Source organism: Hermetia illucens, chromosome 6, assembly GCF_905115235.1.
Source record: "Hermetia illucens chromosome 6, iHerIll2.2.curated.20191125, whole genome shotgun sequence".
NCBI classification, from domain to species: domain Eukaryota; kingdom Metazoa; phylum Arthropoda; class Insecta; order Diptera; family Stratiomyidae; genus Hermetia; species Hermetia illucens.
The window spans coordinates 31,555,930-31,579,301 of record NC_051854.1 but is presented as its reverse complement, the minus strand read 5'-3'; the positions used below and the strand labels follow the sequence as shown (position 1 = coordinate 31,579,301).

The following is a 23,372-nucleotide window of genomic DNA, read 5'->3' as shown; positions in this document are numbered from 1 at the left end:
ACCTTTACAATATCTGCACTGCGTGATCTCCCTCTTTTTATATATGTGACAGATAATGCCTCGTCAGGCATTGATTCGCTCTCTCAGACCTTAAGCATCAGTTGATGAATCGCTTGTGCAATCAGTCGCCTCCATATTTAATCAATTCGGCTGTAATTCCATCGACTCCTGGCGACTTATGGTTTTTAACCCGGCGGATTTCACGGACTGTTTCTTCTATATTTGATTATGGCAGCATTTGTCCGTGGTCTTCAGTTGGTGGGGCCTCCAACTCGCCAATGTTTTGGCTGTTGAGCAGCTCATCAAAATACTCAACTCATCGCTCCAATGTGCCCATTCCGTTGGAAATCAGATTTCCCTCTTTGTCTCGGCACGATGAGCATCGAGATATATAAGGCTTCATCCTGTTGACTTGTTGGTAAAACTCCCGCGCTGGTGCGGTTACTCCCTGTATTTTTCGAGTTCACGGACGTGTTGGTTCTCCCAGGCTTCCTTTTCCGTCTGTGAAGTCGCTTTTCCGCTCGACAGAGTTCGCGATAAGTCTCTACGCGTGCCCGCGTTTTTTAAGAGTGCAACATTACTCGGTATGCAGCATTATTTCGTTCCATTGCTAGCTTACATTCATCGTCGATCCAGAAGTTCCAATTTTTCTTGCGGCTGGGGCCAAGTTTGTTTGTGGCCGTATTAATGATAACGCTCTTCAGGTGGTTGTGAAGATCATTTGTTGATGCTTCATTTCCAGGACATTTGTAGGCTGTAGTTATTGTGGTATCCATTTCCCCCTTATAGGTTTTGCGCAGCGCTGTGTTGTTGATGGCGTCAGTATTCACTTTCACGTGATTGTTAGAGGGGATTGTAGGTGGTGTTGTAATTCGGGCTCTGAGCACTATGCCGACGAGATAATGATCCGAGTCTGTATTGGCCCCCTTATATGTTCTGACATTCATCAAGGTTGAGAGGTGGCGGCGTTCAATCAGCACGTGGTCAATTTGGTTGAGAGTGTTTCCATCTGGGGAGGTCCACGTATGTGTGTGTACCGCTTTCCGCGCAAACCAGGGACATGCAACAACCATTTCGTGCAATAATGCTAACTGAATAATCAGCAGTCCGTTATTATGGGTATCCCTATGTAAGCTATGAGGGTCGACGTATCGCCTGAATACGGGCTCCGTTCATACTTGACTGTTGGAATCTCCAAGTATGATTTTGATATTATACTTGGGACAGAGCTCGAGGGTCCACTTAACTGCCTCACAGAAGGTATCCATCTCCGATTCTGCAGCCTGCTCTGTAGGGGCGTGAACGCTTATGAGGCTTATATTTCTAAATTTGTCTCGCAAATGTAATGTGAATAGCCTTTCACTTACATTTTCAAAGCCGATAACAGCAGGTTTCATTTTTTCGCTGACGAAGAAAGTAGTGGCTCTTCTTCAGGACACCGGTCCCTGTTCAGTCTTTAATGAGAAAAAGTGCAAATCATTATTCTATAGTCGTTCCCGGGTTCATCGTTTTAAAGTCCATTTTGTCCGAGGCTCCTTCTGTGGCTTCGTAACATCGGTTTTCCGTGTAGGGTTGTCAGCCCTACCCAACCCCCAAACTGGTGGATCAGTTGGTACAATTTATCCCGTTTTTAGCAGTGCAGACTCGAATTCATCCACACATAATTGAAGAAGGGCATGCAATGGACGAGGTTGAAATACTAAGAGGCAAGCCCGTATGACAGCTTCTTCATAGAAAGAGAAATGCAGAAAACCCACCTAAACACGGAACTAGGTAAAGCACATTCCCTACTTTTCAAACTAATCACTACATAAACATAGTTGCTTTAAGACTAATTATTAGGAATACATATAAATAAAACAATATATTAGCTTTTTCTCTTATAACCTACTGATGACGTGTTGATCGAACGTCGCCACCTCTCAGTCTTGATGAATGTCAGAACATATAGCGGGGCCAATATAGACTCGGATCACTATCTCGTTGGCATAGTGCTCAGAGCGGGAATTACAATACCACCTATAATCCCCTCTAACAATCAGGTGAGAGTGAATACTGAAGTCATTCACAACACAGCCCTCCGCAAAACCTATAAGAAGGGATGGATACCGTAATTACTACAGCTAACAAATGTCCTGGAGATGAAGCATTAACAAATGCTCTTCACAACCACCTGAAGAGCGTTACCATTGTTACAGCCACAAAGATACTTATCCCCAGCTGCAAGAAAAGTCTGAACTTCTGGTTCGACGATGAATGTAAGCCAGCAACGGAACGAAAGAATGCCGCATACCGAGTAATGTTGCAATCTCAAAGAACGCGGGCACGCGGAGGGAATTATCACGAACTCCGTCGAGCGGAGAAGCGACTTCACAAACAGAAAAAGGAAGTCTGGGAGAAACAACAAGTTTATGAACTAGAAAAGTATATGGAGCAACCGCACCAGCGCGGAAGTTTTACCAAGTCAGCAGGATGAAGCCTTATACACCTCGATGCTCCTCCTGCCGAGACAAAGAGGGAAATCCGATTTCCGACAGAATGGGCATATTGGAGCGATGGGTTGAGTACTTTGATGAGCTACTGAACAACCAGAACATCGGCGAGTTGGAGGTTTCGCCAACCGAAGACGACGGACAAATACTGCCACCACCAAGTTTAGGAGAAACAGTCCGTGCAATTCATCGGCTAAAAAATCATAAGTCGCCAGGAGCCGATGAAATTGCAGCCGAATTGGTTAAATATGGAGGCGACCAGTTACACCAAGTGGTTCATCAACTTATGCTCAAGATATGGGACAGCGAATCAATGCCTGACGATTGGCAACGAGACATTATCTATCCCATACATAAAAAGGGAGATATCACACAGTGCAGCAATTATAGAGGTATCATGTTGCTGAGTACCATCTATAAGATTTTCTCCGCTATCTTGTTAGATCGGATAGACGCATACGCTCAGACCATCATTGGGCCATACCAAAGAGGTTTAACTCTAGGTAAATCAGCAACAGATCAAATTTTCTCTGTGCGGCAAGCGATGGAAAAACTGTTGGAATATGGACAACAGTTGCACCATCTGCTCATCGACTTTAAAGCTGCCTATGATAGCATAGCCAGGGTAAAACTGTACACGGCCATGAGAGAATTCGGTATCCCGACGAAATTAATAAGACTGACTAGGCTGACCCTAACCAATGTGCGAGGCCAGATAAAAGCAGCAGGATCACTCTCAAGACCATTCGACATCAACAATGGTCTACGACAAGGGGATGCCCTATCATGCGTCCTGGCCCTCAAGAGATCAGAGATGCTGAGGTAAATGCAAGAGGTACGATCCTCTTTAAGTCCACCCAACTACCGGCCTATGCTGACGATCTTGGGCTGCGCATCAATGAGGGCAAGACAAAATATATGGTGGCAACGCCAGCACCGAAAACCAACCAACCAACAACATGAAATCGCACAGGTCAAACAGGAAGAATAAGGATAGGAGAATACAACTTTGAGACCGTTGATAATTTTTCCTATCTAGGGTCGAAAATCACAACCGATAACAGCTACGATGATGAAATCCGCGCAGGGTTGTTGTCAGCCAACAGAGCCTATTTCAGCTTACAAAAACTGTTCCGCTCGAAACGTCTCACCATAGGGTCAAAGCTCTTACTGTACAAGACTATGATCTTGCCAGTCCTCATGTATTCCTCGGAAACTTGGGTTCTTAGCAAGAAAAATTGCGAACTCTTGGCAGCGTTCGAGAGAAGAATCGTCCGAAGAATTGTTGGCCCCTTACATGAGGATGGACGATTCCGTAGCCTACACAATGACGAAATCTATGAGCTATACCATGACCTTGACGGTCATTGTGGATAAAATTCGGCTCAATACGGTGGGCTATTTTGGTTTTTCCATAAAACAGTCAGTGCAAATAAAACTCCGCCATGCTATTAACATAGTATGCTGGTCCCAAGCCCAGGTAAAGGAGGAGGGTTTGAGGCAACGTACTCTGTACTATCCTCAGTAAAACAAAAATAAAATGCTGAGATCAGGGAAAGAGATAAATAGAGTATAGTTGGAGTTATTCTACTATGCTAAATCCTACCTGATCTCTCTTGGTGACAGGCCTCGCGACAGGTCGACCAAGAAAATGCATAGAATGTCGTTACAAACATGATGATCGGATTAAGTCACAGGCCTCGGAGAAATGCTAGGGCGTCCACCTCAGTCGACGCGGCAGGACGGGCCCCGGTCCTGTCGAGAAATGGGCAAGGGTTCTTGACGCATGGACGGCGTCAGGACGTAAGCAAGTTAGTCCGCACACAACGAACAAAACAAATACGTGTCTGCACGCTAAATGTTGGTACCCTAACTGGAAAGACCGAGGAACTCGCAAGAGCCCTTCGGAAAAGGTGCATTGACATCTGCGCTCTGCAAGAAACCCGATGGTCTGGTTCCAAAAGCTGCGACATTGAACGCGAACGCGGTAAAAATGGCTACAAACTTCTCTATTTTGGTAACCCACACACTCAATATGGTGTTGGCATTGCCATCTCAGAGGGTTTCCGTGATGCCATTAAAGAAGTCGAACGATTTGATGATCGGCTGATGAAGCTCACCATTATATCAGCTGATCGCACTATTCACTTCTTCACCGCGTATGCACCACAGACAGGCCGACCTGATGCCGAGAAAGATGCCTTCTGGCAACTTCTCGATGAAAAGACTTGTCACGTGCCTGCTGACGATTACATAATCATTGCCGGCGACCTTAATGGTCATGTGGGTGAAAAGGCAGACGGTAACAGGTGCCATGGGGGAAAGGGGTTCGGAGCGCGCAACGAAGGTGGCGAGCGTATAATCGATTTTGCGGACACCCATGACCTTGTACTTATGAATACATGGTTCATCAAACGATTGTCTCATCTTCCCACATTTTATAGTGGGAACAATAAAACGCAAATCGACTATATTCTCATAAGACGTCAACATTTTACCACTGTTACTGATTGCAAACTCGTTCCCTATGACACCATCGCACCTCAACATCGGCCGTTGATTGCTGTCCTGCGAATTAAGCCACCGATAAAACGGCGTGAGGAACGCACTGGCCCGCCGCGCATTAAATGGTGGCGATTTGGTGAGAAGAACGAAGAAACGGTCTCACTCATACGATTGCCAACCATTACGAATGTGGAAGAATCATGGAACCAAATGAAAGACACGATCCACAAAGCGGCCTCTGCAACCCTCGGGGTCACCAAGCCGGGTAAGCGGTACATCAACCGAGATACTTGGCTTTGGAATGATGATGTTGAAATGAAGGTCCGTGAAAAGAAACGCCTCTACCACAAATTCCTCGACGATAAAACGCCTGCTAATTGGCAAATTTATAAGAATGCCAACCGGGAAGCAAAGAAAGCGGTCGCTGTCACCCGAGCGAACCATTTCAAAAATCTTTACGATAAACTGGACACTCGGGATGGCGAGAGAGATCTGTACCGACTTGCTAAAAGCCGTGATGAACGCACACAGGATATCGAACACTTCTGTTGTGTTAATGACAAGAACGAGATGGCGAGAATACTTCGAGCAGATTTCAACTGAAGAATTTGCTCATCCTCCACTTCCACAATCATTGCCGACATTTGGAGCAGTTCCACCAGTCAGCGCAACTGAAGTCGAGGAGGCAATAAAACAAATGAAATCGGGGAAAGCAACAGGACCTGACGACATCGCATCTGAGCTCTGGAAAGCAAAGAGCTGGGACCCAACACCGTGGCTGAGTGAATTCTTTAACCGGGTTATTCAGGAAGGAAGAACACCATCTGACTGGCAAGAAAGTACCACTGTTCCAATATGGAAAAAGAAAGGTAGTCCAGCAGAATGTTCAAATTACCGTCCGATCCGGTTACTTTCCCATACCATGAAGATTTTTGAACGCATTCTTGACAACCGTATTCGCGGAATCGTTGAAATAACCGTGAATCAAGCCGGATTTGTCAAGAACTGCGGAACTACTGACGCAATACACGCTGCGCGGTTACTCATGGAGAAACACCGTGAGAAGCATCGCCCTCTTTACATTGCCTTTCTGGATCTAGAGAAAGCGTTTGACCGTGTACCATACGAACTCATCTGGTATGCTTTACGACAACACTTCGTGCCAGAAGAACTCGTGCGCTGGGTTCAATTGCTCTACCACGATCCGAAAAGTAAAGTTCGAAGTATGGCGGGTGTATCAAAACCGCTTCGTATCTCTGTTGGAGTTCATCAAGGAAGTGCCTTCTCACCACTCCTCTTTGTCCTTGTTATGGACACCGTCACACGGGATATCCAACGTCCAGCGCCCTACACACTGCTTTATGCAGATGATGTTTTCCTAGCATCTGATAGCAAAAATGATCTCGAGCAACTTGTTCAAAAATGGAATGATCGCCTCATGCAACACGGTCTCAGATTGAATTTAAACAAAACTGAATTTTTGACGACCGATCCCCATGAAACAGGCACAATCACTGTCAGCGGCAGTGATCTGCCCAGATCTGAGCGATTTAAATACCTCGGGTCAACGCTATCAGCCAATGGAGAGCTGCGTTATGAAATTGCTTCACGCATTAACGCAACCTGGATGAAGTGGCGTTCCACAGCTGGTGTCCTTTGTGATCGACGTATCAACGAACGTCTCAAATCTAAAATTTACCGTAATGTTGTCCGTCCAGTCGCTCTCTATGGTTCTGAGTGTTGGCCGACCATAAAAGACAATGAACGGCGTCTCGCGGTAATGGAGACGAAGATGCTACGTTGGACTAGTGGCGTCACACGTTTAGATCACATCCGAAATGAGGATATCCGCGATCGTTATGGGGTTGCACCGATCGTGGAAAAGTTGCGAGAGAGGCGTCGTCGATGGTATGGTCACGCAATTCGTGCAAACGAGAATTCACTTGCAAAGATTGGTCTGAACATCGAAGTCGATGGTAAACGACCAAAAGGCAGACCTAAGCAACGGTGGCTTGATACGCTGGATGGGGATTTGAAAGCCTCGAGATTGCACCCAGATCAGGCATTCGATAGAGCCAAATGGCGAAGCCGATCACAACGAGCCGACCCCGCTTGTGAACGGGACAAAGGCTGAAGAAAAAGAAGAAGAGTCAGTGCAAATAAGCCGGCACCATTTAATATAAACATGTAGGTATTAAACTAATTGCAGCTATTCTGATTAAAAAACATCCTTGTACAACTAAATAATACCGAATATCAATACAATAAAGAGTAGTCAAAAATGTTATTACTGAAAATAATCGCGAACTGAATGTCTAGAATAGAGAAGATAAACGAAACTAAAATTATACGTAAAAATATGAAGAATCGACGCATTATACACATTATTATTGCGAAGATAGAAAAGTTCACAATGAATGGAAGTTATCATCTATTAACAATTGTATAATTAAAATTTCACGAAAATGTAAATTCTAACATATTGTTATAGCAATCATAATTACGATATTGGGAGTAACAACTATCGCAATACTTATATCCGTCCCAATTAATTCCCATTACATCCAAATTCTTTTCGATCGGATTTTTTTGGGAGTAGGATAGGTGAATATGTTTACGCACAGAGTGTTGGACTCCCGCAACAGTACGCTGTCGGACTACCAACTAAACACCATCAGAGAACTAGCCTGGAACCGTTTGACACGTTACTTCGGGCTAGCCCTCCCGGCTTTGGGAGCCTTCAAGCAGGGAATTCCTTTCAACAGCATGCCGAGCATAATCCTCAGTTGCAAAGTGCAGACGATAGCGTCAGTGCTTTACACGAAAAAATACGATGTCCGACTCTACATAGTGAGGGTAGCTGTCCGTATCTCTTGAACTGAAACTATATCCGTCGATATAATTTAGTTTTAAATAAAGTTTCGTTTATAAAGTATCCGTGATGTTTGTTGTTTTAATATTATTTTTTCACGTCTCAGTCGATAAAAAAAACTTGCCAGCTTACCACTGGTGGAATTGTTTTTCACCTTTACAACTATTTCGGAAAAAGGAATTTTCATCAAAATCTACAATGATGCAATCTTAAAATACTTACCGTAAAATTGTATTTCATTTTAAAAACATGTAAATAAAATAAAAATTACTTTAGAATGTTTCATCCAAATGGATATACTCGTTTTACTACGCGATGTAACGACTGAGGAACTTCGATAAACGGTGTGAAGCAGATGTTAACATCTTGAGCTGATGCGCAAACCGCTCGAGGAAGCTGAACGATAGTCTCCGCACGATCGAAATATTCAGTTCAGTGCACGCTTTTTGGATTTAATATGACAGTTAAACAACGGTCAAAGGGTGAGATCACTGTTTGCTATGTTTACCGGTAAACAAGGTCGGTCGGTTGTGTTGGATAAATATTGAAACGAACTTGTCAGCTAAATGGAAGCCGAAAGAAGTGGTAAGAAATTGGTTCTACTGATAAAGTGCGATTGTGAGAAGTGTATTTCAATGTTGAATCGGCCAGACTGGGGATTCCAGTCACGAATTGTGCCCATTCCCATTTAAGTATTGTATTCACTGTGGAACTAGATCAGACTATAGATATCATCCAAACAGTTTTAGCTGTTAAGTAACTAGTTATTTTCCCGTCGCAGAAAGTTGCAGGCCATCTATCACCACTTGGACGCCTTCTCGATGCGAGAACACAGCACTCCAAGACGATAGGAAAGACTTCTTTGGTCGTTGCGGTGATAGCCTTGAATCTCCAGCTCAGTTTACTCCTAGACGTAGTTCTCGGTTCCGGCAGATGCCAGTTTATCCACGAGAAACCTATGTCAATTCTGGCAAACGCAGGAAAAGGGGCAAAGCGAAAGGGTCAAAACGAGATGAGAGTATGGAAAGCAACACTGAGAGCGGATGTGATACCCCTGGCCAGTGTGGAGCACAAACTGACGGGGACAGTAACACTGGCCACCTGGATTTCGACTCAACTCGTAAATGGTTACCGAAAATTAAGGTGGAAATCTGCAGTCCCGGGGAAGGTATCCTTGCCCCCGTGGAAACGGAGAAACTGCTTATTGATTTGAACACGCCAAAACTACAAGTTGGAGCGGACAATGGATTGCAGAAGATCAAAGACGGCAGCGAAGGCCGCTCTAAATCGACATCCGCTAAGAAACGAAAAATGGTCACATCCGTCTACGCACCGTACTTCTCTTTGAGCGCTACCAACTCCCCCAAATCGAACAGAAAGTCACCTCGAAACGTAGGGTCGTCCTCCACTGCGAAGGGTAACTAATCTCCAATTGGTAGATTGAGTTTCCTAGAGTAATTATGACTTTTTTTTAATTTAAGCGACATCACTTCGTCGAAGCCGATTGGATGATAAGTTAAGCAAAATCACTAAAAGCCAGTATGGGTCCACTTGCAGCTTGCCACAATCAACAGGAAAAGGTAAGTCCTCACTGAACAATATAAAATCACCCAAAATATGGATTGCTCCTACATATGCCAACTATTCTTGCATGAATTTCGAAATTTTAGCGTCTCGCTTGCCTTGACTGTGGAGCTTGTAGGGTTAAATTGGTAATAATATGATAATGCCCGTGTCCGTTACTAGTCTGTTCTTTATGATTTTGTATAGGAGAATAGATCATTTGTTCGGAAACATTGAGAATGTTGAGCCATGTATTTGGGAAGTGTGATTAAAATAGAGCATGCACTGGTAATCATTTGAAGGATGTTGACCTCGGGTATTGTATATTAGTTACTGTAGTTTAGTGGTGAGAGCCGCAGCTCCAAGCACTCAGCCATTTTTAGACCCATTGTACTATCCCCGGAGATCGCGTATCCGACGGCCTCTCGTCTATTTTACAGGCTTTCACGAATCTGAGAACTTTTTCCAGAGATAGAAAATGAGTTGAAGAAAATTTTACTGAAGTATTTTCGTTTGAGGTCAGCTGGGTAGAGGGCACCTTCATGCGAACTGCAGGGCCCTATCTTCCTCCTCTTCACATTGGCTACATATAGCCGAGATTACCACTCCAATTTTGTCCATGTGATAGCTTTAGGAGCAGTGTCCCGTTGAATGCCCTACTAGGGGTTTTGTGTCCCATTTTTTGAGGGACAACAAAAATGTTGCTCTAGCAGCCCCGGGATCCTTCACAAAGATTTTCGCCTGCCGGCAGAAGTTAAAGTTTCGCCATTCGGCTGCGTGAATCTTTGAAAATGGGTAGCGTATAGCTGCCCCACCTGAAATTCGTAGTAAACATAACTAGTCCAGTCTTCTTAGCGTTCATCATGAGTCCGTTGCGGAGGCGGGTTACATGCAAAGTAGCATTTAAGCGGTCACATAATGTGCCGACAACTTTTCCGAAACTGGCATTACACATTACATTTCAGTAGTTATGGATCATGGCAATCAACGTTAACCACTTTGCTTCTTACAGTGTACCGTTAGGATCTCGTATGAAGGGCTCTAACACACTTCAAGGCCCAGGTCCAATTGGATTGTCACGCCCACGATCACTATTATTATCATGGCAAGCCCGAGGAGAACGGAGCTGGAGTGGCAGGAAGATTCTTTCCGGGTCCAAAATAGAGAAAAATGGGTGGAAAATTTTTTTCCATCTAATATGGTCATGTGGGGTATCAAATGAAAGCCTCGATTGGTTATTTTCGAAGCAGATATTAGTTTTGGAATTAGTTGCAAAAGGGGGGAAAGCGGAGTGGTTCAAATGATGTGTTTAGCGCGAAGGAATTTAAAACATCGGATGTATAAAAAAGTCGTAAAATGTCAAGCTAATGATATTGCAATGCCCACAGAATGTAACAGTACCAAAAGAATGTAATTCTATGCTAAATCAAGCATGTTGTACGTGCCTGAAAGAGAGCAATTGCTATGCAGCTATTTGGCAGGTAGTTTTTTCGAAGTTTGGTGGTTATAAACGTAATCTCTGTGAGGGTTTATGTTGTTTTTGAATTTATATATAAACTGATAAAAAAGTGAATATTTTTATATATTATTCTATTTGTTATTGGAATAAGTCGCCCAGACAAGTTGTACGTAAAATATTTAAGTCTCGGAAACTATCAACTTGCTCCTATACGTTAAAATCTTTCACCAGCATTTAGAGCGTTGTTAGACTTTTTGGGAAAGGTTAAATAATCACTTCTGATTTTTTTAGTTTAGCTGCCTGATTTTGCCTATTTGGAAGTTATTGTTCTTTAAAAAAACGTCACTTTCGTTAAAAAAAAAACACTGAAAATATTGAATAATATTAAACATTGCGTAAAAACATTCAAATTATGGGGGTCATCCCGTGTGAAGGCAGTTTTTTTTTGCCTTTTTTGAAAAATTATTTTGAAGGACTGGATAAAGATAGAAACGTGATTTTTTCACTATGTTTATTGATATCTCTAGTATATGTGATAAATTTTTCAGTTTGATATCGTAGCTAGTTTTCGGAATACTTGTCAATTTATGCACCCCCCTTTTTAAAAAAAAGATGTTTTTCTGCTGCCACGCTGGAGGGCGCCGTGTTCATCTGAGAAAAAAAAAACTAAACGGCATTCTAATGTGGACAATATTCCACGGTCCGCAAACTAGGATAATTAGAGAATATTAAAAGGTAAATTTTTGGTGGGCTTTTAAACTTAATTTTTTGGATTTTGGTGTTTTTTTACGGCTTTTTTTATGAATAAAAAAAAACTACCCGTCCAATTCCAATTATCCTAGTTTGCGGACCGTAGAAATATGTATTAAAGAAGTCGTGAAAATTTCAAAGAATTTGGTTGGATAGATTTTGAGCTATGGTGGCAGCCGATTTTCAAGATGCGGTTTCGAGAAAAACGCATTTGAAAATTTAAATGTGATTATCAATAGTAAAATTTTAACTCACTATTAATCTGCTATACCTGGTCCATAGAGAGCATCCTCCGTTTCTTCAAAAAAATTTTGTAAGGCCGATTGTTGCTCTCTGTTTTAAATTTTGGCTCTTTTAGAGAGGTCAGTCGATCGTCGTTCGGACCGCCAAATTCGCACTTCATTTAGGCGGTCGACATAAACCTGACATATGTGACCAACTTGACATCCCATTGTCACTAGGATTTTGAGAATGTCATTGAATCCTTCATTGAAAATAATTACAGCCAGAAAAGTGGCTATTTCTACGACCTTGGCCCCAGAATGAAGGTGTTTAAGAGCGGAAGTCCAGATCAATGCATTTAACAACTCATTGTTATTCTGGGTCTCTCTTCCTAAATATCTGTTCAAGAGATCATCTCGTGGCAAATCTTCGTAGATTGGTTTGATGACTGTTTGAACTTCTTCAGTCAAAGGTGCCTTCTCGTCGTGGAAACTATCCAGTTCTCCTTTAGTTTCCACTTTGCGCCATTTGCACTAACTGTCCCTGCCTGCTGGACAATTTTAATGCTGGGGATTTTCGTCTGTAGAACATTTATGGAAGAAAGTTGCCCGAATTTCTTGCTTCATTCCTTCTATCGAATTTGCGTGTCGACGAATAGCTAGCCCGAAAAATGTAGTGAGGTCGTTAATAACCTCATCAGTAAGTTTTCCAGCCCACTTTTCACCAATGCCTTTGTGATTTTTCTTTGCATTTCTAAGCCGCGTTCCCATTCTTTTCTCAACATGTCCTACCCATTCCTTTTTTAATACTACGTATATTTTATTATTTGCAGAAATTTGCAGAAATAACTTGTCGCAATTGGAACATCCATGTATATTCTTGCTAAACGTTTCTTTGCTGATGTTGATGCGAAGTCCTTTTTCTTCTCTGATAAGTATCGATTCCCATGAAATACTCGTTTTTTAGTGCGAGCATGACGTTGAACGTTAAAGCGATCACCCTTCGTACGATCCATTTAAAAAAATCACTTAACACACAAACAGCACAATACTTACAACAAAATATAACTGAGTATAGTTTGAAAGCGTTTCAGTGCTCACTCTAGACTGGATTATCCTTTTTATTCCAAACAGCAAATAAGTTTAAACAATTGATTGGTTTTCCATTTTTTATATTTATACCTGTGTTCAAATTTATATGGCTCAGGTAAAAAACTAACAGGTAGAAAAAGATTCGATGTTCTTTCTCATCGAGTACTCTAGCCGCGGCTGCAAACTCCTTACCTGTTTAACCCTGTAACTTCTGAACGACTCGGAATATAGGAAAATCCCTTTGCCCACATATTCTCCACTATATACAGATACAATTCATGCAGAAAAAAAAATCGATTTCCCCAAACCGACACACGGGATGACCCCCTTAACGCTTTCAAATTTAAGGATTCCCAATATTCAAACCAAATTTTGAATATTCCTTAGCGAACCTGAGTCTCGTTCTCTTTATTTTCTTTGTTAAGTGTGGTTTTTTAACTCCTTCGCAGAATTCGCTCCAAAAATTCCTACGCCAGAATCCATTTTTTGCGCTCTCATAGAGAAGCCCTGCGATTCGCAGTAGCAAAGCCATAATTTTCCTAAGCCTGCTCTTTTTTTCGTCCACAATTTGGCCAGTTTGAAGAAATCACAGATGAACTTAGCTTTATTTTTTTGGAGATATGGACCACTGCATAAGGTGAAACTTCCTTAAGATGGGAGATTTCTCTTATTGAGTGATTTCCTGTTCTCAGCAGTGCAGAAGTTGACCTTTTTTTCGTTGGATGTCAGTTTTTCACCCCATTACAAAGAATGCACCAAAATATTAATTTCGATTAGTTTTTTTTTGTTTTTTTTTCTTTACCGTGATGTTTGCAAATATACGAATCTCACTACTTACGCATCATTTTATTATTTACTTCAATAAAGCTTTAAAATGGAAACAAAACTAATACACATTTTTCAGTTAAGACACCCAAATAAAGCTGTTAATTAACCTAAAGCACATTAACAACTGACATTTCAATGTCCGTCTGTTTGATCACACCCGATTTACTCGGAAACCGGTGTAGCTCCACTTCAGGTCGACTTTACGACGGTCTTCTACCGTCAAGCGTAAATTTCAGACCTATTTTTGGGAATGCCTTTCTCGTCTCCCAAAGGAATTCCCAACACGTCCGTAACTTGCAAAGTGGTCAAAAATCCTGTTTGTCCAAGTGCAAATGATTTGGAACTAAAATTCAAATACAGCCTTTGGGAGATTCGTTGCTGTTTTAGGTGTGTGCAGCCAAGCATCTTTCTAATAAATTATCAGAAGCCAGAGCCTCGTATGTCAATTTCATCAACTGTACAATCTGGGATCGATGAGACTTCTGTCATGCTGAAAACTTATGAAAGTCCCTTGGGGCTCGCTCTGACGCCACATGTTGAGCGGAGCAGTCGCATGCCACTAAGCGCTCGAAATGATCGCAGGTTCATATTCCCGATCTGAAATAACCATGAAAGAACATGTTTTTTACGAAATCCTTTTCAAAATATGCGAAAAGAAAAATATCGATTTGTTGAAACTACGACGGTAGAAGATTCCCTTAAACGACTTTGCAGTTCTTCGTCAACACCACATTCAACGAAGAGTTTACGTTTGCTGATTGAGTCATTTGTAAACATTTATAATAATAATCGTTGGCGCCACAATTCATATTGGATCAGGGCCTTAAAGTGTGTTAGAGCACTTCATTCAAGATCGTAATGGTACACTACAGTAACACTGTAGGAGGCAATGTAGTCAGCATTGCCCTCGGCCGAGATTACCCTGATTTGACTCAGGTACTCGTTCACAGCTGAATCGACTGGTATCTGACGTCAAATCACGATACAAATCCCATTGCAAACATTTATGGTAAACATCTGCCATATCACCGCATATTGGCAGCAAAAGAAAAATGCTCTGCGGAAATATTATCCATTAACGATGTTTAACGGAAGTCACTTTACTATGCGGTTAGGTTCAAAAGGAGTGTGAACTAGTTATGACGTATAAATAGAGCTACGATGGAAGCAGTGGCCATGCAGCAGACAGACGGAAATTCCATTAGTTTGGGCGAAAACAGGCACAATTTTGTGTTTGTGAAAACCAATGTATCATTGTAGGCATTCGAAAAAAAGCGTCTTGGAAAATAGTAGAATTGCAATAGCATCTCAAATAAAAAATTCGAAATTCTTTCATTAGATACTCGCTTTTCCCAGGTAGTGCTGGAAGAACTTTTCATGTTTTTCACTTTTTGGGAATACTTTAAAGTGAAAATCGTGTCATAAAATAAAATCCGCTAATTTTTTATTACAAAATAAAAACTATTAACAAATTTGAAAACTCTCCAAAGTTGCCTCGTAAATTATGTACACAAATAGTGTTCGAAATTTCAGAAGGATCAATGCAGTAATTTTGGAGTTATGAGGAGCACCGACTTTGAAAACGTGGGTTGTGGGAAAAACGCTTTCAAGTTAGTGTTCAAATTTGGAATAAAAAGTTCATAAGCCAGTTCTATCGGTTTGGCTTACACTGAATCATCGATGTTTAAACCAGCTTTTTGCCAAGTAATTGACCTAACAATCTGTACTTCAAAGATGTTAGAGTTAGAGACTGGCGAGTAATAGATGAAGTCTCACTCTCAGATCACCGTTACTTAAAATTCAGTCTGACTATTGTAGGCACAAGTTTGTAATACTGAAAGGAAATCCTAGGAAAACGAACTGTACAAAGTCCAATGAACTTCGTTGCAACAAAGTGGAGTTCCCTAGGCGACTAAGGACTTCTTTGGCGATAGAAGATCAATTGGAAACTTTGAATCGCACAATTTTAGAGTGCTTTGAAGAGACTTGTCCTATTATCCGAACCCGGCGCGGTAAAAGGGTGCCCTGGTGGACCCGTGAACCGCAATGACTAAGGAAATCAGACGCCTTCTGAAAACGTTGAATCGTTAGAGCATCCTGTGGGGAACTGAAAGGCGAACGCGAAATTTCAAGGCTGTGCACAGTCTTTAAAAGAGATGAGTCAGCCAAGTTGGACTTCCTTAGAAAACCGGATGGAATTTTCACGAATTCCAGAGTTGAGTCTGTACAGACTCTCTTGGAAGTACATGATTCGGGGAAACAGTTGACAGAAGTGGCAGGGAGAGAATTGGCCTTCGAACACTTCAAAGCATCTGACCTGGATGGAACCTATCCAGCGATCCTAAAAGAAGAAAAGAAGGATTACAGTACCCTGTAGAAGGCAATGTAGTCGGATATTGTGCTCGGCCGAGATTATTACCCTGAATTGACTCAGGTACTCATTCACAGCTGTGTCCACTGCCACCAGTGAAATTTTAACCGCAACATTCCGTACGACAACCCTGTGCTCTAACCACTCAGCTATCCGACACAGTTCTAACAATGCCTTCGGATTCTCGATTCTCCATGCATCTATTTGGTAGAAGCTATGAAGTTATCCTGAAACGAAAAGAAAACCGAGAAGTTGCAACGGTTCAGAAACGTAGAAAGCGATTGAACTCTACTTCTGGGTTCAATACGGTGGAACTTCTTTGGGTACCTGGTCATTGTTGTGGAGAGGGAAATGAAATTTCGGATGCTTTAGCAAAAGAGGGTTAATTTTCCCCTTGCTCAGACTGGAACTAACAATTGGAGTGCCAGTAGCATTGGCTAATGCTGCTATCAAAACCTTTTCCATGCAGAACCAAACAAACATATAGCAAAGTTTATTCTGTCGAATAGCAGGGAGACTTGCAGAGGTTTTGTGGGCATTGTGACTGGCCATCATTCAATAGCTTGGCATAGTTGACGATAGGGATTCTTCCCCTGTAATGTGAAAGCGGGATCTACGGGACATATTCTATGTGAATGTGCCGCGTATGGACGCATTATTATTGGTGCTGATGTGTTCCAACTGCAGCGGGCAGCATCGTATCCACTAGCGAAAATCCTGCGATACATCAATGCCACGAAACTCCCATGCAAAACCTAAGAAAGCTCGGATACATACTAGTTACTAGTTATGTTCTCCGAGGCCACGGCAAACTAACAATAGAACGCTGATACTCTTCATGATGGCTCCCGAGGGAACGTATGGCAAACCGTTGCCTGTGACGCCAGCAAAGATATTAAGGCGTATTACGGTTGAAAGGTCGTTAGATTTCTCTCTTTCTGGACTTTATCTATAAGTTGCTCCTCTCCTTCCGAATGCTTCGTTAGACGAAAAATAAAGGAAAGGAATGGAAAACAAAAAGCTGTAAAATAGCAGCGTTGGGATCTAGTTTCCGAATCTACTATGAAACTGTCTAAATCTTCTAGATGTACCGAGTCTGCCTTTGAAAATAAGGCCACCAGACAGCCAATTTCTTTACATCGGTTGTGTACAGAATATTTTTTGCAGATAAAAATTATATAGTCATTCATCTCTTCGACCCCCCAGAGTTCATAGTTCCCAAATTTAAATTTAATGCTCCCAATTTTTGTTAGTAGAACTTGGATATGTTTAGCAGGAGGGATAGGCATCAGAGCTTGCGAGGAATATAACACTAGGTAAGGATTTCCTTCCATCCGTACTGAAACTTTGCCCATCTTAGCAGTATCTGGGTAAGATCATCTAATCTAACAGGTTCGTAAAACTGGAACCACTTGATGTTTTTGTTGACGCATCATAAATTGCTCGTCGTGTTTCCATCTTGATTACAAGGTGGTATGGAAGATAATATAAATCCCTCTCTTTTCCGACGAAAGGTGCTGTTTGCTTCATATGACCCAGATCAATGTAATCCAGCATCGGATTGTTATATCTCCCCAGCAAATCATCATCCCTTTCTAGTTGCCCTAGACGTAATAATGTCCTATTTTTAGAATAATATACCGGGATTATCATTTAGTCTTGAACGGCAATGTATCTTCCGTCTAACTGGATCGTGTTCTAATAAATTACCTCTCATTTGTTTGCTGCCGAGACATCTTTTGGAGCAATTTCCGTTTCGAAGAATCGTTGGAACTTTGCCGTGGATATATTGGACGCTAATGTTGTGGCTTCCGATGACTTGCTGGCGATCTTGCCCGAAAGCAGGCAACATTATTTCGTCTTCTAGTCCAGCAACGGATTTCCTTTGTTTATTCTGGATTATTTTTTTTAATATCTCGGCTCCTAATGCCAAATCCATGACCGCCTTGACGTTACAGTTCGGGTCGCAAGCTGCAAACTCCTCGTCCATCCCGTTTCGGTCTCAACTAGATATTCATTTAGTAGATAGCTCCTCAACAATTGTAGTTCATAAATTGTAACTTTCAATTCGAAGTAAGAAGCAAAATTAGGCTTTATCCTGACCTCGATCGCTTTCCAAATTGTTCCCTCGTGGACGTCGCCATTTCTTGATATTAATGCCTGGCAAACATAAGCGAACGGCTATGCACTCTGCGCTTGCGAGGCAAGTTTAGAAATATAAGCCTCATTGACGTTCACGCACCTACAGAGGAGACTGCAGAGTCGGAGAAGGATACCTTCTACGAGGCAGTAGAACGAATCCTCGAAGTCTGTCCCAGATATGATATCAAAATCATATTGGGGGATTTTAACAGCCAAGTAGGGACAGAGCTCGTATTCAGGCGCTACGTTGGCTCCCATAGCTTGCATCAAAATACAAATGGTAACGGACTGCGGATTATTCAATTAGCAGTGCCACACGAAATAGTTGTTGGAAGTACCTGGTTTGCACTGAAAGCGGTCCACAAACAAACGTTAGCCTCTGCAGACGGAACCACTTTCAACCAAATTGACCCTGTGCTAATCGAATGCCGCCACCTTTCAGCCTTGATGAATGTCAAAACATATAGGGGGGCGATTATAGACTCGGATCACTATCTCGCTGGCATGGTGTTTCGAGCTCGAATAATAACACCACCCTGAATCCCCTCTGACAATCAGGTGAGAGTTAACACTGAAGTGATCCACAAAACAGCCCTCCGCAACACCTATAAGAGGGAAATGGATACCACAATAACCGCAGTCAACAGAGATCCTGGAGATGAAGCATCAACAAATGATCTTCACAATCACCTGAAGAACGTTATCATAAATATGGCTGCAAACATACTTGGCTCCAGGCGCAAAAAGAGTCAGCCGCTGGTTTGACGATGAATGTAAGCTAGCAACGGAACGGAAGAGTGCTGCATACCGAGTAATGTTGCATTCTCAAAGAACGCGAGCCCGCGCGGAGATTTATAATGAACTCCGGCGAGCGGGGAAGCAACTTCACACATGGAAAAAGGAAGCGTGGGAGAACCAACAGGTCTGTGAACTCGAAAAGTACAGGCAGCAGGCGCGGAAGTCTTACCAACAAGTGAACAGGATGAAGCCTTACACACCTCGATGCTCATCTGATTTCCGACAGAATGGGCATATTGGAGCGATGGGTTGAGTACTTTGATGAACTACCGAACAACCAGAACATCGGTGAGTTGGAGGTCCCACCAACTGAAGACAACGAGCAAATACTGCCACCACCAAGTATAGACGGAACAGTCCGTGCAATTCATCGACTTAAAAATCATAAGTCGCTAGGAGCCGATAGAATTACAGCTGAATTGGTTAGATATGGAGGCGACCAATTACACCAAGTGGTTCATCAACTTGTGCTCAAGATGTGGGATAGCGAATCAATGCCTGACGACTGGCAAAGAGGCATTATCTGTCTTATACATAAAAAGGGAGATATCTCGCAGTGCAGCAATTATAGGGGTATCACGTTGCTGAGAACTATCTATAAAATATTCTCGGCAATCTTGCTGGGTCGAATAGCCCCATATGCCCAGAACGGATTTTCTGTGCGGCAAGCGATGGAAAACTGTTGGGATATGGACATCAGTTGCACCATCTTTTCATCGACTTTAAATCCGACCATGAGATAATTCGGTATCCCGACGATTGATAAGACTGACTAGGCTGACCCTGATCAATGTGCAAGGCCAGATAAAAGCAACAGGATCACTTTCAAGACCATTCGACATCAACAACGGTCTACGACAAGGGGATTCCCTATTACGCGTCCTCTTCAACTTGACCCTGGAGAAAGTGATCCGTGATGCTGAGGTAAATGCCAGGGGTACGATCCTCTTTCAGTCCACCCAACCACTGGCCTATGCTAACTATATCTACATCAGGGAAAGAACAGCCCGAGACGCCTGTCTTCATCCAGATCGAGTAGGCAACGCAGGATCTTGGGCTGCATATCAATGAAGGCAAGGCAACATATATGTTGGTAACGTCAGCACCGCAAGCCAACCAACCAACCAACAACACCAAACCGCACTGGTCGAACGGGAAGAATAAAGATAGGAGACTACAACTTTGAGACCGTTGATAATTTCTTTTATCTAGGGTCGAAAATCACAACCGATAACAGCTACTACGATGAAATCCGCGCATTGTTGTTGGTAGCCAACACACCTTATTTTAGCTTGCAAAAAGTGTTCCGGGTTATTTAATCCGTATGGCTGAGGATAGCCGGAAAAGTCTATAACAGCAATATCTATGGAAGAAAAAGAAAGCGAGGCAGATCCTGCCTGAGATGGAGCGATGGCGTAGGCCAGGATGCCAGACAGCTTTTAGGGATATTGAATTGGTTGACCTCGGCGCAAAACCGGGATGTCTGAAGTTCCTTATTAAGGCAGGCCTAGACCGGATACCGGTTGTTGCGTCGTTGATGATGATAAAACATTTGTTTTCTTTACACCTAATTTGTTTGCCGCGTCCAGCGAAATGAACGATATTTGCGATCCAGAGTCGATCAATGCCGGAGAATTAAATTCTTCCTAGTTCGACCTGTGGTCTTTTTCAGCACTGTTGCTAAAAGTATGGACGCCGCGCCAATTTTCCCCTATTGGCATTTAATAATAACAATCGTTGGCGCGACAATCTAATTGGGTTTAAATGGATGGATCACTTCATTAAGTCCGTAACGGTATACTACACTACATTTTAGGAGCCAATGTGGTCAGTATTGCGCTCGCCCGTGATATTACCCTGATTTGACTCAGGTACTCATCCACAGCTCATGTACTCATCGAGTCCCGATACAAACTCCCTCGCCGCTAGTAAGATTTGAACCGCGACTTTCCGCTTCGACAGCCCAGCGCTCTAATCACTGAGCCATCCTGAGATTCAATACCTTTGCAGCATGGTATGGTATTGATTATTGCATTCCAAACATCGCACTTTGCTGTTGCAATTCCGCACAACGCTATGCGATAGGCAATTTCGGCATACCTTGAATTGTTTCACGAATTTGCCCATCTCCTCGATCGAAAGTTTTCCGAAACCTTTACAGGTAAACATTGCATGTTTCCCTCTGTAATATACACAACCACCTTTGGTTTGCGCCAGCTGAGGTTATATTGATTGAAAGCGTTTATATATCTTTAGAAGGAAATCGCATAATTTGTTAACAAAGGGAGTTCCTTGTCACCCATGAAGAATTCTGCCAAGCAGTGGAGAGTATCATTGTTGAACTTCCCCATGGCCTTGGCCTGTAACCAGGAACTGGATTTCCCGACTTTTTCTTTTGAATTTTATGTTACGACGTCCGAGAATCAACGTCTGTAGTCTAAAGATTAGTTCAAAGCGTGGCAAAACTTGGTTTTTAAAGTATTTATTTGATTTAGATTGCTTAGAGATCAGTACTAATTTGGCGCGTTTAAAATGTACATTTTTCCAATTTTTCTTATAGAAAGGAAAAAAACACCTCAAAAATTCAACAAATCAGTGACTACCTTCTTATCTGCTAACAAAAGCCAACTGGATCAGTTTAGTTCAATCACTGACCACATTTACCAGAGGTTCGGTGAAATTGAGGAAAGACATAACCAAGACGCCAGTAATTTTATTTATTGTTATAATATTTATCAATCTTATATGATTTTGTTCTCAACAGGTTTTGATAGTACTTGCGTTGATCGCAACACACCAGTAACAAGCAAGTTTTCAGCCAGAAGGGATCAGAAACTAACGCCAAAACCTCTGTCTAAAAATCCTACGCCAGCTAGCCGCAACATGAAGCCTCAAAGGAAAAATGAGATGTCAAGAATTCCAATTTGGTCAGTGAAACCATACGAGTCGCAACTAACACATGCACCTAAAGTCATTGAGTTTCAAGAGGTAATGAAGGAGGACATCAAACGTGACAACAAGGTGGCAGAGCGTCGCAACAGAAATGTCGCCTTGTACAAAAAGGCAACTCGACAAAATGAAAGAAAGCAGATCATTCAGGGTGTCCGATCAAATCGGCGCTTTGAATTGCAGATGATGTATCGCGACCAGTACCGTTGCTCCTAAATATGGATCTAGTTATATCTTCAGTCTTCGAGCCGTTCTAGACTTTAAACCAAAACACTAATATTAGATGAATAGTTTTTTTTTGGGGCTGTTTTCAATGCCAGAATTTTATTTTTATCAAATTTGATTTAATATATATTAATATGCAGTCAAATGAATTCCGTGTGTTATTTATTTCTATTCTCACTCTTTCAGATACAGAGCATTTTACCATTGATAGGAAAACCTGGGAGGTGTCTGTATTTAAGGTAGAATGTTCATGGAATGTTCAGAGAAATGTGGGGATATAAAAATCTTTGAGATTTCAGTATTTGTATTGGCATAAGTTGATGATGAAGAACTTTTTTAAATGGTATATTAATAAGTAACTTTAATCCAGCGTTATGGTCGGGAGAATCTGCAGTTTTTGCTGAGGACTCTTAAAATTAAGTTTAAGCCTGTGAATTCATATAAGTGCTACAATGACATTTTTAAGCGTTCTTCTGCCATTAAAAGCTATAAATTCTAATAACTTTAAGAAGTTTTTGATCTACAATGAAGTGGTCCTCAAACGCGTTGAAGAACAGAAGAAATTAGAAATTTCTGAAACGTGAAAAAGGTTTACGATCGGCTTGCCTCCGAGGACCCGTTGTGGCGTCCTTAATTCATCTGATTCTGCTGCTGAGGGACGAAGCTGCTCAACCGTTGAACAATCTGTGGCGACAAATTTGGAAATTGCAAATAATTGGGTTTATCCAAAACTGGCTACTTTTGGTTTTTGCACCGGGATTGATCTTAGTTATATTATATGACGCTTGTGCATTCATTAAATCGAATCCAATTTGGTTACGTAATGACGTTAGTTTAAGATTTTGACTATTTCATCCAACTGATAAAACCCTTCCCGCTTGGAAAAGAACGTGCGAGTGACGACGTTATCTTGAACGTTAAACTTGTGTCCAAGCGAATCCGTGATTTGCGGTGAAATTAAATTGAGTGTTAATGAAAATTAGTCACAAGAACAGGGAATCATTGTCTTCCGCGTAGATGTTATCTTTGCCTATCACAAACAAAGTCGAAATTACCTTTTCACATCAAAACCAGCCGAGAGGACAGATTTGGTACCGATAGTCCG

General features: G+C 42.1%; 1 protein-coding gene across 1 annotated transcript; it reads left to right on the top strand.

Moving 5' to 3' along the window:
* The first annotated feature begins 8,349 nt into the window (after positions 1 to 8,349).
* Positions 8,350 to 22,390, top strand: LOC119659625. The gene is made up of 5 exons (XM_038067825.1): positions 8,350 to 8,454; positions 8,651 to 9,286; positions 9,351 to 9,449; positions 21,654 to 21,800; positions 21,858 to 22,390. The coding sequence occupies exons 1-5, from the start codon at positions 8,436 to 8,438 to the stop codon at positions 22,256 to 22,258; spliced, it is 1,302 nt and encodes a 433-aa protein (XP_037923753.1). The 5' UTR covers positions 8,350 to 8,435; the 3' UTR covers positions 22,259 to 22,390.
* The last annotated feature ends 982 nt before the right edge of the window (positions 22,391 to 23,372 follow it).